The sequence below is a fragment of the Bos indicus genome, chromosome 18 (genome assembly GCF_029378745.1).
Source record: "Bos indicus isolate NIAB-ARS_2022 breed Sahiwal x Tharparkar chromosome 18, NIAB-ARS_B.indTharparkar_mat_pri_1.0, whole genome shotgun sequence".
NCBI classification, from domain to species: domain Eukaryota; kingdom Metazoa; phylum Chordata; class Mammalia; order Artiodactyla; family Bovidae; genus Bos; species Bos indicus.
Window position 1 is genome coordinate 34,909,657 of NC_091777.1, and position 15,247 is coordinate 34,924,903.

General features: G+C 54.1%; 2 protein-coding genes across 4 annotated transcripts in view; one reads left to right on the top strand and one right to left on the bottom strand.

The window, feature by feature from the left end:
- Positions 1 to 1,967: 1,967 nt before the first annotated feature.
- Positions 1,968 to 11,035, top strand: CMTM3 (CKLF like MARVEL transmembrane domain containing 3). 2 transcript variants are annotated; one of them, XM_070770713.1, is made up of 5 exons: positions 1,968 to 1,985; positions 2,214 to 2,438; positions 7,376 to 7,471; positions 7,864 to 7,984; positions 9,894 to 11,035. In XM_070770713.1, the coding sequence occupies exons 1-5, from the start codon at positions 1,971 to 1,973 to the stop codon at positions 9,920 to 9,922; spliced, it is 486 nt and encodes a 161-aa protein (XP_070626814.1). In that variant the 5' UTR covers positions 1,968 to 1,970; the 3' UTR covers positions 9,923 to 11,035. The 2 variants fall into 2 exon arrangements, with proteins under 2 accessions (XP_070626814.1, XP_070626812.1); XM_070770711.1 differs by lacking the exon at positions 1,968 to 1,985 and adding an exon at positions 6,265 to 6,420 and having other exon boundaries at positions 2,170 to 2,438.
- The window catches only part of CMTM4 (CKLF like MARVEL transmembrane domain containing 4), an 80,030-nt gene continuing 75,630 nt past the window's right edge, over positions 10,848 to 15,247 (bottom strand). For both annotated transcript variants that reach the window (XM_019979410.2, XM_070770709.1), the window contains one exon: positions 10,848 to 12,532. In XM_019979410.2, coding sequence (XP_019834969.2) covers positions 12,232 to 12,532 — 301 coding nt within the window. In that variant the 3' untranslated portion in view covers positions 10,848 to 12,231. The remainder of the gene's footprint in view (positions 12,533 to 15,247) is intronic.

A 15,247-nucleotide genomic window follows, 5' to 3' on the forward strand; every position in this document is an offset into this window, starting at 1 on the left:
ATAAGTTCATTTCTGCCATATTTTAGACTCTACATATAAGTGATTATCATATTTGTCTTTCTTACTTTGTTCAGTATGATAATTTATGGGTCCATTCATGTTGCTACAAATGGCATTATTTCATTCTTTTTATGGCTGAGTAGTATTCCACTCTATATATGTACCACATCTTCTGTATCCATTCCTCTGTTTAACTTTTTAAGAAACTGTCAAGCTGTCTTCCAAAGTGGGGGTAGCAATTTCCACCCTTATCTGTGTCTGAGAGTTCCAGTTGGTCCCCATCCTCACCAGCACTTAAATAGCAGCATCCCCTTTTACAAAGCCATTTTGATAGGAGTATAATAAATGTGATCTCATTGTGGCTTTAATTCACATTCCAAGATGTCTAATGATATTGAACATCTTTTCATGTGCTTCTTGGATGTTCATATATCTTTGTTGAATTGTCTGTTCAAATCTTTGGCCCATTCTTTAAATTGGATTGTCTTCTTCTTACTGAGTTAGTGTTGAATAGTGTTTAATTAACACAGATCAGAACCAGGTCATCCTCTATTCTAATCTTCTCCTGACCACCTCCCAGAGAATTTGGAGTAAAATCTAAACCCCAAGGCCTGGTCTTCTACAGTCTGGCTCCTCCTCTTGTCTGATTAGCTCTTAGCTCAGTCCTTTCTTCCACACAGGCTGCTTGGCTGCTCTTTGAACCAGCCACTCACTTATTACCAGGAATCATCTTACTCAGGGTTCTCTGGACACCTTTAGTGTTCACCCACCCACCCTGCCCCCTCAAACAAACCTGGGGTTTCCCTGCCTCTTGGGTTTCTAGCACTGGTGTGGAATGAAGAAATAAATGACTCAATGACTCTTACCTAGCTGGGAAGGTCTGGAAGTCTCCTTTGAGACAGTGACAATGTGGTTATGATCACAGAAGAATAAAGAGGAGTTAATCAGGTAACATATCTCTTCCTTGTTATATGATTCCAGGCAGAGGGGTCAGCATTTACAAAGATCTCTTTGCAAGAAGCAGCATGAAGGAGATAATCAGCTCTACAGGTAGGAGAGACAGAGGAAAGGGTAGCAAGGGGCTGTTTTTACTCTATACCAAGACCCTAAGCAAGATGGGAAGCATTCAAGGTCTTTGCAGGTGAGGAGAATGGAAGCAACTGTGATGGATGACTTAAGCATCCCTCTGTCTGCCAAGAGAGGAAGCAGAGAGGCCCCCTAAAGGCAACCTCACAGGACTTCCCTGGTGGTCCAGTGGTTGAGACTGCTTTCCAGTGCAAGGGGTGCGGGTTTAATCCCTGGGTGTGGAACTAAGATCCCGCATGCCAAAAAAGTCAAAAAGAAAAAGACACCCTCACAACAGTCCAGGAAGGAGAGAGGAGTTGTCTGAAGTCTAGTGGAGGCTGTGGTGGTTAAGACGTGGACGTAGATAGAAGAAAGCTTAAGGAGGTGAAGACGGGCGGGTCACTGGCTCTTAGGGGTAGGACAATTGGCACTGCCCATTGCAGAGGCTCAGGCGTATTAAAAATGTCTTGGGCGGGATCTTGGTCACACTGAACTCCATGGAGACATGTGTGTGTGCTGTGGCGGGGGGTGGGGGGCGCTGCCGAATCCAGGGCTGGGGCAGCCAAAGAAGAAACTCCAGGAGGCTGGGCAGGCCAAAGAGGGGTGGGGTGGCCAGCGGAGAGAGAGAGGGAGTGGGGCAGGGAGCTGACCGCGGGGGTCAAAGCCACAGGAAGACAAGAGAGTTATCTCGCTCTTTGAAGGCCTAAGTTCCTGGGTCCCCAGCACGCATGGGCAGAAGTTAGACGGAAGACAACGAAAGCCAACAATCTTCTGGGCAAGGAGGGGTGGTTTGAGAACTCCGACGGAGTGTTGGGTGGCGGCAATAAGGTCTCCGGCCGCCAGGACAGGGGTGAGGGGAGAAGGCGGGGGTCTGAGGAAGCCCCGGGCCAGCGCGGGCTGCAGGAATGCGGGCAGCCGAGGTTCGAGGGGTAGGAGGGGCGGAGGAGGAGGAAGGCGGGCGGAAGAGGGGAGAGAGGAGAGGAGGGGGCAGGAGTCAGGGAGGAGGGCTGCAGGCGAGGAGGCGAGAAAAGCACAGCAAGGGAGGAGGGGCGGGGCGGGGCGGGGCGGGGCGGGGCGGGGGTGGGGGCGGAGCGGCAGGGATGCGCCCCCGCGCCCTGCGAGTCTAGCCCGGCTCTCCTTCCGCACAGTCGGGGTTTCCGCTTCCCTCCCGGGCACAGGGTGAGAGGGAGCGAGGCCGAGCCTCAGCATCGGCCGCCGCCGCCGCCATGTGGCCCCCAGACCCGGAGCCCGACCCGGACCCCGAGCCCGCCGGCCGGACCCAGCCCAGCGCGGCCCTTCCCGGGCTCCGTGCCCTCCTGCCGGCGCGCGCCTTCCTCTGCTCGCTCAAAGGCCGCCTCCTGCTGGCGGAGACGGTGAGTGCGGCGCCCACGGCCGGCTCCAGGCGGAGCCCAGCCCCCAGCGGCCGCCCCCGCCTGCAGCCCCCGGGCGTGGGGCTGGGGCGCCGCTGTCTGCACGCCTGGCGCCTCGCCCGCCGGCCTCGCTCGCAGCCCCGCAGAGTTGGGCTGAGTTGGGCAAACTTCCTCCGTTTGGGATGGGCTCGTTGAAGCTGAACCGCGCACGGGTCGCAGGCGATGCGGGGGCCTCAGGGGAGCCCGGGGAGGGGGCTCACAGACGCAGTGGCCGGACCCCGGGGAGCGCAGCCCGGCGCTGTGTGACCTCCGGGCCCTCCGCCCTCTCTGGACCCCTGGGACGGGCTGCGTTCCCGCATCTTCAGGCCTCCCTCACGGGCACCCCGCTCCGCAAAACCTCCCGCCACGCCCCTGCCGGACCCGGGAGGCATCGGCCCTTTGCGACCCGGGGTGGGCCCACGGCTCCTTGGCTCGCTTCCTCGGGCGCAGGGAGGACCGACCCGGCCTCGAGCTGCTGGGCGTAAACCAGAGTGGAGTCCCGCCAGCCGTGGGGAGGGCGCGACCCCCCGGGATTGAGTGAGGCCCGGCCCACAAGGTTGGGGGGCGCGCAGGAGCCTACCCCCACCCAGACTGCGGAGGGGCGGCTGGGGGTGATGACTTCATCCCCCTCTTCCCCGCCCTCGCTGGGATCCAGCCCCAGCCGTCCCACCCCCTCTGAGCTCCTTCCTTCCCGCACCCCCACCCACGCCCATCAGCCCTTTGTCTTCGGGACACTGAAAATCCCTCGCACTGTCGGCCTGTGGGGTTGGGGGTTGGAGCTGGGCCTCCGTGGAGGGGAGGGAAGGGAGGGAAGACGCCTAGTGGGGAGGCGGGATGAGACAGAAGCACTTGTTACTTGAATCTCCAGCAATTTGATAACCCTTGTCATTATTCCCACTTTGCAGACGGGAAAGCTGAGGCCCCAGCGTCTAGGGGATTTGACCCGGATCAGTTGCAGGTCAGGTGACAGCATGGTTGAGAACAGCAGGGATCAGAGGGAGGACTCTGTCCCCACCTCTCTTTTGGGCTCCCAGGGGGCAGATTGCAGGCGTCGGTCCTATCACCTCCTCCTGCCTCTGGGGTCAGCTCAGAGGTCACAAGGCCAGCACCTGTCCAACTCCCCACATGAGGCACCCGGATCCCGGACTCAGCTCACACTGCTCGGAGTCACCTCCTGGTTGGCCACTTTGCAGACTGATAGGAGCCACATTTGTGGAGAGAAGCCTTGAGTCCAAGGCCCACTGAGGGGACCCCAAACACACCCAACTCAAGCCCTCCTCATGGGTGGAGGAGGGGTGGGCAGAGCATAGAGGAGGCCCTTGGCAAAACTGGGCACCAAGATCCTAGGTCCAGGTGGATGAAGAGGGGAGGAAGGGTGGATGAGGGATGGGCACTGAAGAGGCAAGGGGAGCCAGTTGAGATCACTCCTGCGTCCTCAGGTCACCTCTGGCTGCCCCCAGGCCCAAGCAAGTGGGAGGCTGACATGGGCAGGAAGAGGGAGGAAGTTGCCACCAGGGATCCGGGGAATGAGGAACAGAATCAAAAGGGGGATCCCCAGGATCAGGCTCTGCGGGTAGGGGAAAGGAAAATGAGGGCCACAGATAACAGCCTTTGGCACAGGAAGTAGAGGATAGGGTTGGGCCAGAGTCCCATGGCCTTGTCTTCTTGGGAGGCTCCAGCAGCCTCTCAGCACATCTCTGTGCCTTAGTTTCCCATCTGTTCAAGCTGGGCTCAGCTACCTCCGTTGTCATGTTCAGAGCAGACACCTGTGCTCTGCAGCTCATTCGTCTGAAGTCACCATGGTGCGCCCTGTGGGGCATCTGGGTGTCATCCCTCCCGAGCCTGGGTGGGTGCACTGGGAAGGGCAGATGGGGTTGATGGGCTGTTCACAGGCCAGGGTCTGACGAGGTTTGTGAGAGCTCCTCACCACCACCCATGCACCCAGTGATGTTCACAGCCCACTTTGCAGATGAGAAGAGTGAGGTTAAGAGAGATGAAGTGGCTTGCTCAGTGTCATACAGCTAATAAAAGGGCATCAGCATTTGAACTCTGGTCTGGCTGACTCCACATGTGTTCTTAAGCAATCCTGCTCCATGGTTGCTGGCCCTTTTCCGTTCTGGTTTCGGTCACTCTGGCTGGGTTTGAGCACGTCCATAGCTGAGTAGCTCAGAGCGGGGCTGGGGGGCTCGGGAGGGATGACACCCAGATGCCCCACGGGGCGCACCATGGTGACTTCAGACGAATGAGCTGCAGAGCACAGGTGTCTGCTCTGAACATGACAACGGAGGTAGCTGAGCCCAGCTTGAACAGATGGGAAACTAAGGCACAGAGATGTGCTGAGAGGCTGCTGGAGCCTCCCAAGAAGACAAGGCCACGGGACTCTGGCACCTATGCAGAACTAACCGGGCGTTGGCATCCTCCCACATCAGTTGCCAAGTTGCAGAAAACATTTCATTCTCAATCAGTTCCTCATGACACCTTGCGCCTCCTTTCACAAAGGCTGGACCAGTGACGCAGCAGGGCATGCAGCGGCAGTGTCACCACGCCCTCTCCCTCTGGATGTTTTTCCCTTATTATGAAAATTTGAAAATATACAGCAAAAACATATGCCCACCAATTATACAGTTGCCTTACTTGCTACTTACTTTCTCTCAAATCTCTTGGCAACCTGGCTGACTCTTTGTGACCCCGTGACTATATATAGTCCATGGCATTCTCTAGGCCAGAATACTGGAGTGGGTAGCCGTTACCTTCTCCAGGGGATCTTCCCAAAGTAGAGATCAAATCCAGATCTCCCACATTGCAGGCAAATTCTTTACCAGCTGAACCACAAGGGAAGCCCAAGAATACTCTAATGGGTAGCCTATCCATCCCTTCTCCAGCAGATCCTCCTGACCCAGGAATCGAACTGGGGTCTCCTGCATTTCAGGTGGATTCTTTACCAACTGAGCTATCAGGGAAGCCCCTCTCACATATCTCTCTGTCCATCAATTCATTTTCTTAACTTTTTTATAATTTATTTTTGGTTGCACTGGGTGGGCTTTCTCTAGTTGTGGCAAGCAGAGGCTACTCTTCATTGCGGTGCATGGGCTTCTTATTGTAGTTTTGCTTGTTGCTGGAGCACAGGCTCTTGGTGTATGAGCACACACAGGCTCAGTTGCTCCTTGACATGTGGAGTGTTCCTGGACCAGGGATCGAACCAGTGTCCCCTGCATTGGCAGGCAGATTCTTATCCACTGTACCACCAGGGGAGTCCAATCCGTTTTATTTTTGGTGCATCCAAAGTAAATTGCAGACATTGGTACATTTCAACTCTTGAATACTTCAGCAGGCATATTATTTACTAAAGTGCCAGATTTGTGTCCTGTTTTTCATGTAAATTCTTCATTCATTGAAAAGCACAGATCTTGGGTTTGGGGTGTAATTTTCTGAAACTGGCTCTTGCTTAGTTGACTGCCTTTGAGAGGGCGTAGGTTTGATTCTCCCTTGTGGAGCACCATCTGGGTTGGATGGATTCTGCCAGAGAGCCTCAGGGGTGGGTGGTGGGGAGGTAGCCTTCTGGGGGACTGGATGCTGTGAGAGGCTGGGGCTTCCTCATTGGGTCCTGGCAGGGAGCTAGCCTGAGCCTGGGTGCAGGGCCATGCCCAGAGGCACTGGGGGCAGCACCGTGTGAGTTCTAATCCTGCGACTGGAGAACTGGGTAGGTCACTCCATGCTGGAGCCACCTCTCTTCCTGCCTGCAGGGTGGGGCTGTGCACAGGCCCTGACCTCTCCCTCCCTCACCTCCCAGGGTCTCTCGTTCATCATCTTCGTCTGCTATGTGGCGTCCTCAGCATCTGCCTTCCTCACGGCGCCCCTGCTGGAGTTCCTGCTGGCCCTCTGCTTCCTCTTTGCTGATGCCATGCAGCTGAATGACAAGTGGCAGGGCCTGTGCTGGCCCATGATGGTGAGGGCTGGGGCCCCAGGAGGAAGAGGTTGGCTGGCCCTCACCCTCCCTTCAAGTCACTGGAGGCTGTTTGCAGCTAGTTGGAACCTGGTGGGAAGGCCTGGCCTCGGGTGATCCAGGCCTCACTCTGCAGCAGCCAGGGGACCCAGAGCAGGTTGCCCACCTCCTGGGCCTCCAGGGTCCCTCTGTGAGGCTGTGAACCCAGATGGCATTCTCACCCTTGGCCATCAGGTGGCGCTGGTGCTCCCAGCTGGGCCTTTTGGAATGAGCCTCAGCCGCAGGAATTCTAGCCATTTCCATATAGGGCAGGGCGGGTTAACTGAGGACTTGAAGGGCTCTCCCAGATCTCAGCCATCTGGCAACTCATTTTATCACCTGGGAAGGCCCAGAAACCCACCCTGGACTTTGCTGTGTGAAATGAGTCAGAAGGGACAGCAAAGGTACACTTGAAACACTTGAACCCTGGTCTCCAGCTTTCTGCCCTGTCCCCATTTTAGGGATCAGTAGGTGCAAACCGTGGTACATAAATGGATCTGCCACAAGCATGTGGCAAAGCAAGACCAGTGACCAGATCTCGCTGTTGGAGAGCCAGAGGGAGCCGGTGACAAGGTTTCCACCAGATGGGCCTGGCCACAGGGTGGGCTGCAGCCTGGTCCGTACCCTGTTGTCCACCTGTCAGAGAATGGCAGGCAGGAGGCACCTGGACAGGGCAGGAGTAGAGATTGGAGGAGGACCAGGGCGTGCAGGTGGGGCCTGGAAGGGGGAGTGCGTGGAGGCTGGTCTGGAGGCCCCGCCTATGTCCCGGATCTGACAGTGGGATTCCGGCCCTGTCCTTGGCACACACTGCCCTTCTGAGCCCCTCTCCCCTGCCTCAGCTCCCTGTGGGCACCTTCCCATGCTGTGTGCCCCACACCAGGGCGCTCACAGCCATGTGACTGCACCCCTGTCTCCCCAGGACTTCCTCCGCTGTGTCACAGCAGCCCTCATCTACTTTGCCATCTCCATCACAGCCGTGGCCAAATACCCAGATGGGGCTTCCAAAGCAGCCGGGGTGAGTTGCTCCCCAACCTCTGGGAAGGAGGGGTGCCCCACTCACGTTCACCTCACTCCTAAGTGGGTACCCCTCCTAGCTCCTTGGGCACAGTCTGCTTCTGCTGAGGTACCTTGGCCTTTCATCGTGGATCTCAGCAACGCCACAGTCCTCTGGTTGAAGACTGACTCTGCCCAGAATTTGGAAAGGCTGTTGGCCAAACCAAATGAACAGCTCGATTGCCTATCTGTCATTAATGGGAGAGGGTCTGTGCCTGCCATTCTGAGCTGCTTATCCAAGCAAATGAAGACAAGCTATGGGGACGGGTCGGCAGCTGCCCTGGGTGGCCTTCCCGTTCTCAGGCTCCCTGTTCCTGCTGACATGTGCCATCCGCCCTGCCCCTGTCTCCACAGGTGTTTGGCTTCTTTGCCACCATCGTGTTTGCCATTGACTTCTACCTGATCTTTAACGATGTAGCCAAATTCCTCAAACAAGAGGACTCCGCACAGGAGACCACAGCTGACAAGGCAGAAGGTGGGTGGCCACCTGTGGGCTCCACCAGAGAACCGGGCCCGTCACCTGGGATGGTCACTGCGGGGACCCTGCCCTCCCTTGCGGGCTCTTGGCTGGTTTAAGGCTGGAGTAAGAGCATTTCCTCTCTCCCCACGGGCAGGAAGTGTGTTCACAGCCTGGTTCTAGTATCTCTTCGTGTGGCACTGATGATAAAACTGCTCCCCTCCGGGGAACACACGGTTCTCTGGGGCTTCAGCCTTTCCAGGAAGGGCACGCTTAGGGCATGCCTGGCACCTCCTCGCCTCACGAGACCACTCCTGGGCGCTGTCCACTGGGCTGCAGAGCAGCCACTGGTCCCAGAGTAGCCTCCCGTCTCCAGTCGTGCCTGCCCCCCAGCTTAAAGACCAGCAAGCCAAGCTCTTATCCACAGTCCCAGGCAAATACAGGGCAGCTCGGGCTTGTTTTATCCAAGGATGGATATTTTTTATATCCAGGGAAAAGTGCCACAGACTTTCTGGCCTCCTCCAGCCATCCTTCAGCTCAGAATGGCTGTTGTGCCATTACCTGACTGAAAAAGAAAGGAAAAGCCTGCAAGCTGGATGGCTGGTTTTTCCATCCATGACAGCAGCCATATCAACATGTCACATCCTTGGGGTGCATATGTGCAGCACAGGGGGGCCCTTGAGGGACATGCCCAGAGGGACCAAGCCAATTTGGAGCTTGTGATCTCTCAGAGCTTCCTCAGCCAAAGCCTGGGGCTTTCCTGCCCAGGGAGGCCATCAGAGGAGACAGAGGTCCCTGCCCAGAGGGGCGGGACCTGGAGGGGCAGTGGAGGCTCCAACACAGAAATGCAGGGAAGCCCAGGAGCTGACCTGGGTTGGAGGGCCCAAGCTGTTTACCTGCCTGTCCCTCTCCAAACCCCCAAGCAGGCTTTAAATGGACAGACAGATGTCAGCTCCCTGCAAGTGAGTAAATCAGATGTTTGGCTCAGCACAACTCCTCCCCCCAAATCCGGTGTCCCCGATCCCTCCCAGGCCTTCTGTCAGCATCTGTTGACCCAAACACCTGCTGAGGCTGCCGTGTGCTGGGCCCTAGGGGTGTGCAGATGGGCAGGCTAACTACCTGCCCTCAGGGAGTTGAGGGGGCAGGAATCAGGCCCAGAGACAGTGGTGGTGTACACGCACGGCATCAACAGGGAGCGGGAGGAACCCGAGTTGACGTCAACTACAACAGCAAAACGAGGGCTCACAGAGGTGGAGATGAAGCAGCTGAGGGAGGGCCCATCCTACAGGCCAGCTCGGAGGCTGTGGAGGCGACCCTAGAGCTGGGTTTTGATAGATTTGTAGGAGTGTGCAGGCAAAATAAACGGGGCAGGGGGAGTGAGGACAACAGATTGTAAAGAGCAGGCGCCCCCGTCCAGGTGAGGTGTTTCTGGAACAGGTGGCCATGCCCTGTGAGGATCAGCAGTGACCCAGGGCTGGATAGAGACAAGGGGGGCTTTTGCGGGGCTTCTTTACACTGAGGGCCTGCTGTCCCCAGGCAGGTGACATTGAAACTCCTGGGGCAGGGGAGACTGAAATGGCTAAAAACAAGCTCCCTGCTTTTCCAGTATGTTTTAGTTTCTCAGACTACAGCCAGCCCCACTGCAGGCTGGGGGGCGGGGCAGATAGACAAGCCTGCCACCTGCAGGGAGAACAGCCAGGCAGATTTGGGAGGGCCTGGGGCCCCAGAGGAAGGGGCATCTGGGTTCCCCGCTTCCCCTCTGCTGCAGCCGAGAGGGTATCAGGCACTCGTAGTCCCCGCACCAAGCGGACACCACCATCAGCTGTTGTGGCCTGAGCCCGGGGCTGACAGCGCCTCCCCGGAGTCGGCTCTCAGGTACCACTGGCCCCAGAGCTCTTGCCAAGCGTCCTCTCTGCTTTCCTTTCAGAAGAGGATTCCGACTCTGACTCCGACTGAAGACCTGCCCTGCCTTGGCACCTGAGCCACGCAGGCCTCCGCTCCCGCACTTGACCAGGCCGGCCAGAGTGTGGCCAGGGAAGCCTGTGGGGAGGGAGGCTGTGATTTCTCGGGCAGCAGTGGGAGCTGCTGACAGAGCAGGCCTCCTTACAGCCCCAAGCAACATTCCTGAGCCCCCGCATACACAATGGCAGCCCTTGGCTTAGCACTGTCCAGCCTCTCTGCTGTGACGGCATTGTGAATATTCCGCCCCTTCTCATTTCTGCCCCAGGACCTTAAGCCCTTTAACCTCTCTGCCAAAAATAAGCACGGGGACAGAGCAGATGGAGCCTTGTTACCCCATCACGGGGGGCCCTTCATGCCTTGGCGAGTGTCGGGGAAAGAAGCAAGATAAAGACTGCCACAGGGCCAAGCCCTGGGCCCCGGTGGTTTCCTTCTGTGGCTGGGGCCCCTGCTCATGCCAGGCACTTTGTCAATAATGATCCTTCCAAAAATTCTTTTGTTCAAGGAGCACCAGTTCCCTCTTCATTCTTGAAGCAGGGAGAAAACTAGCCTTTACCCTGTGACCTAGGAGAGAGTAGGTCCCATTGCCCACCTCACACTTTTGGAGAGCAGGACCATGACTTCAGGTGACCTGCCTATTCTGGGTGTACGACTGTTTCAAAGCAAAGCTCGTAGACTAGCTTACCAGGTCCAAAAGATTGAGGGCTCCAAGTAACAAGTGGCAGCGACAGCGTGCGGGGCAGCTGGGCAGGCCCAGCCCAACCCTCTCTTTCCTGGGGCCGTCCGCAGGTGAGCGGCTCCCAGGCCCTCAGGACAATACTTCTGGACACCTGACCCACATGAGGGGTGAGACGTGCCTTCTGTGTTCACCTAAGGACCTTATGCTGTGCATATATCTTCAATAGGATTTTGTTACTTTATGTTTTTGTTTTTTTTTTTTAACACAAAAGCAGCTTTTTCAATGGCATTTCCTGTGACCCAAGAGACCTTGTGAATGAGCCAGAGTTCTGGACCCATGATTTGGGCATTTGTAGTCTTTTCTTCTTCTCTTGCATGTGAATCTCCTATCCTGAAAAAAGCCATCATGGATTAAACCAGACTGACTTCCTGCTTGGAGTGTGTGTGTTTGATAAAAACCTTACACACCAGAGCAACGCTGTCAGGTGAGAGGCATCAGCACGGAGTGGTCCCACGCCCCACGTGGATCCTGCATCTGCAGGTTACAGCAGCGATGCCCGTGCACTTGCTCCCCGCCAGGCATCTTCGTGTGGGCTCTTTACTCCTCACATGATCCTCTTGTAGTCAGGAATCTGACGGAAGGTTCGGTGACTTGCTCAGGTCTCCACGAGAGGCCTGGGGGTCTCAGCTTCTCACATCAAGCTAACAATCCCGCAGTGAGTCAGTGTCTTGGCCCAGGTGATGGGAAAGATCAAGGCACTCTGCCCCAGCTTTTCGCACAGTATGTAACGTGTTCTAAAAACACGTATGAAAGTAGAACCTGCAAGAGCCGATGGGCTGCTGGGAGTGGCTCCACCTTGCCAACCCTGGCCAAGCCACCGGTCAACAGCAATACCGAAGTGTCCTCACCCCCACTATGGCTGTTTGGCCCCCAGCTCACAAGCCTGTTTTAGGATCCGGGCCACAGCCTTTAAGGGGTGGGAGCAAGGCAGAGTGAAGAAAGAGATGATAACTGTTTTTACACGTCCGTTTATTAAACAAGAACTCCTTCATGACAATTCAATATTTATTAGCGATTAGTGTTGAGAAAATTATTTCCCTCTACATACAAAAATACAGATTTGAACACTATGAAAACAATCAGGACAAGTACCGTGAAAAAATTGGTCCTTCAAAAGAAATAAAGGGGGAAAACTGAGGGCAGTGTGAGGCTTTGTAGGCTGTCAGGAATAAACAGGAGCGAAGGCTCTGGGGCCCCCAAACCACTCTGAATGGATGGTCACATCTGGGCTGGTGGGAGCTGAGTGGTGCCCACACCAGCCTCAGAAGCCAGGACGGGAGCTCAGACTGCCCAATAGCATAACAAGTTCGCTGAACACACATCACCCCAGCTCGCCCCACAGCTGCAACTACACTGTTAAAGGAAGTAGACTTTTAAGAAGCAAGTGTAGTAGTTATTAAATTAACATTGCCCCTCCCCCAAGCGCCACTGGGCCAAGTACCAGAGTAGTCACATGGGAATTATCAGCCATCTTACTCGTCTTCCTTTGTTAGAAAATAACTGCCTGACCCTTCAAAGTGGAAAAAAAATTTTTTTTTTAATGTTTCAATAAATCCATGCCTTCATTTTAAATGGACTCAGCTAGTTTCCTCAAGATTTCTCTTGACCAGACATAACTCAGTCCTGCAGGGGCGGGAAAGTGAAAGGTCATCTGTGTCTTCACCAAGCTCATCACAGCACAGAATCTAGTATGTTTGGGCCGGAAACCAGAAAGGGCCGTCCAACCTATCCAGGGCATCCATGAACCAGAGATCCGAGTGGAAGATGAACCTGAGACCAGCAGAGTCCCCACTCCCACTCCTGCCGCAGGACGTCTTACACGGGCAGAGGCAAGCTGGTGGCCACAGAGGAGGATGGCCTGAGCGAATCTGGAAGACAGGCAGCAACCGGGAAAGGGCTTGTCACCGTTTCAGACCCAAAGAAGGGAACTCAGAGCACCGAGAATGTTCTGTTCTTATGGAACCACTTTCCTCTTACCATCTGAGGTGAGCAGTGGCTGTTCAGAAGTAGCAAGTGGGTAAAAAAAATGCCAAATACAGTTATACTGATTAATAACTATTTCACAGAAATATACTCTTACTCTCAGACTGTTTAGGTAAGCGGAAACAAGGTGTTGGGGAGAAAGCAGCAGAGAAGAGACAAGGGAAAGCTGAGGGGTTGGATTTCTTTTTTTCTTTTTAAAAATACATAGTGAAGTTTTAAAGGGAAAACGACCAAACCTCAAAACTAGCATTGCTGAAAGCAATATTAAAAGGACACAATCTAAAATCATGCTACAAAAATAGTGTTATCTTGTTGAACCAAATGTGCATCTTTTTCAATTCCATGATTGACGGGAGTGTTTATGTGACTGACACGGAAGGCACCAAGGTGAAGTGATTATTATTTGTCTTAGAATATCCAAAGACACAACTACCTACTTTGGGAAAAGGAAAAAGTATAGTCATACTTGTAATAAATAGCTAACTGTCTTTGCCATGGGTTCCTAAACCCTTACAAATTTCAACATATACAAATAGTTTCGCCCCCTAGCGTTCTCTTATTGCTTAGGAGAAGCACTGGTTTTATCCCCGTACGTCAGTTTCATCATGAGGCAGGGTTTGAAAACTCATTTTTAAACAGGTTACGGAGTGACAGAGCTGGGAGCAGGTGAGGCCTTGGGCCTGGGCCAGTACTGGGGGGATGAGGGCGGTGCACAGGCGTCCCACCCTTGAGCTCCCCCAGGAGACCAGTCAGTTTTCCCTCCAAGCCCGGAGTAGCTGCCTTCCTCACATCTGCAGAGAGGAGAGCAAAGTCCTGAAACTTGGGAAATCAATTCTGGAAAAGGCAGGAAAGCAAAATGGGCCGCAGAGGGAAGCAGCCAGACGCAGCCCTGCCTGCCTGGGCATGAGGCCCCCATGCTGTCCTCGCTTCCTGACCATTCCTTCGGGTGGCTGTCTTGATACAAGGGGCGCTTCCAACCGGGTTTCAGCAGCATCCTCCCAAGATGACTCAAATTGGATAGTTTCAGATTATTACTGAATCCCGTACAAACCCTCCTCAAATCAGTTGTGTCACGCGTTCTCTCTTCTGAGGCGCAGTGGTGAAAAGAAGCTTCGGGCCTCACCCTAATCCTGCCAGCAAAGCTGATTAAGGTCATTTGAGACAAGGTCCTACTCTAAATCAAAGTTCTGATGTAGCTCACTAGAGTCCAGGTTATTAACCCCTTCTTGAAGGCTCTCGGCCCTGTGTAGAATGCATTCCAAAGGAGACACGACACACCAGGGTGTCCAGATAGCAAGTCACCCAGACTGAAGTCTTGGAATAAAAACTAGACAACAAATTAACCCTGTGAAAAAGACACATGATTCAAGGATCCATAAATGAAACTTTAGGCAAATTGCCACTGATTTAGACTCAGCGGGCTGGCGGGTAATTTTTTTTAATGTTTATAGAATAATAAAAACAAGAAAGGAAAAAATAAATCCCTAAGGCTGAGAAATTACATCCAAATGAAATGAGAATATAATCTAAACCAAAGAAGGGAGTTTCAAGCCTATAAGTATATAAATGCCATTTACTGGTATGAAGAAAAGCTAAACAAACATTAAACTTTGAGAAAAAAAATTCTTCTAGATCTAACAGATATTGAGGGCAGAAATGGTTTCTAAATAAAAGAAATGTAAAGAGCCACAAAGATTTCCAATTACCTTCTCAACCAGACAGTTACGATTTCAGCTATATCTGCTGAGGGGAGAAGAAATGAAGATTTTACAAAGAGCCAGGAAGGTTTACACGGCTGGAGGCAGGCGGTGTCGGGTCTGCGTCCTCTCTGAGGGGCCCCCAGATCAGAATCTGAGTCACCTGTCCACACCTGTGAGTTCCCAAACTCACACAAAGAGCCCAGCAGCGCCCAGGCACACTGGTCCCCACATTCGGCTCCCACTCTCAAGTGGGTTCTGGAATACAAGACTTTGCTTTTCCAAAGAGGACAGGAGGTAGTTAACCAAGCACAGCCGGGGTGGGTAACCATGCCCAGTGCTCTCGACAGGCCCTCAGCAGATGGTCTGGGCCTGCTCCCCACTCCTCTCACCTCCCAGACCCGCCCCCGCTCCCTCATCAGCTGTCACTGAGCTGGTCCTGGGAGTGGGTGCTAATGAAGAGAGCCCCTGGGTTCTGCACACTTCACCAGGAGCTAGAAACGTGTCTGGAGACCTCACTCGCTAATGGCAGTCACTAGAGCAGGAAGCCATTTTTTACGTGGTTGGGACAGTCAATTTAGAAGCAGCCCTCAGCTGAGTTGTTTTCGCCTTTTGCTATCTGCTTAGTGTCATGTTTTCCTGTAAAACACATGTGCAGAAAATGACTATCAGGCCTTGGCACAAAGACTTCATGGCTGCTTTGTCTGGAACATGGGTGGCACACCGGGACCCACTTACATTGCCACTGCCTCCCAGAATCCCTAAAGTGGCCACGTGTTGTCTCCACACTCTGTCAGGGCAGATTCTAAGAACAGCCCACTGAAAATCCTGCAGAGCCCGAGATTAGGGACTTGGTCCACCTCTTAAACACATGGAGAAGTGAGGGGTTCCTTCCCAAACAGC

What these genes read in the sequence shown, in the direction of transcription:
- CMTM3 (XM_070770711.1), top strand. Translation starts at nt 2,292, where the DNA reads ATGTGGCCCCCAGACCCGGAGCCCGACCCGGACCCCGAGCCCGCCGGC. An exon ending in GGGCTTCCAAAGCAGCCGGG is followed by an intron (nt 7,472 to 7,863) that starts GTGAGTTGCTCC and finishes CTGTCTCCACAG; the next exon opens with GTGTTTGGCTTCTTTGCCAC. An exon ending in CACAGCTGACAAGGCAGAAG is followed by an intron (nt 7,985 to 9,893) that starts GTGGGTGGCCAC and finishes CTTTCCTTTCAG; the next exon opens with AAGAGGATTCCGACTCTGAC.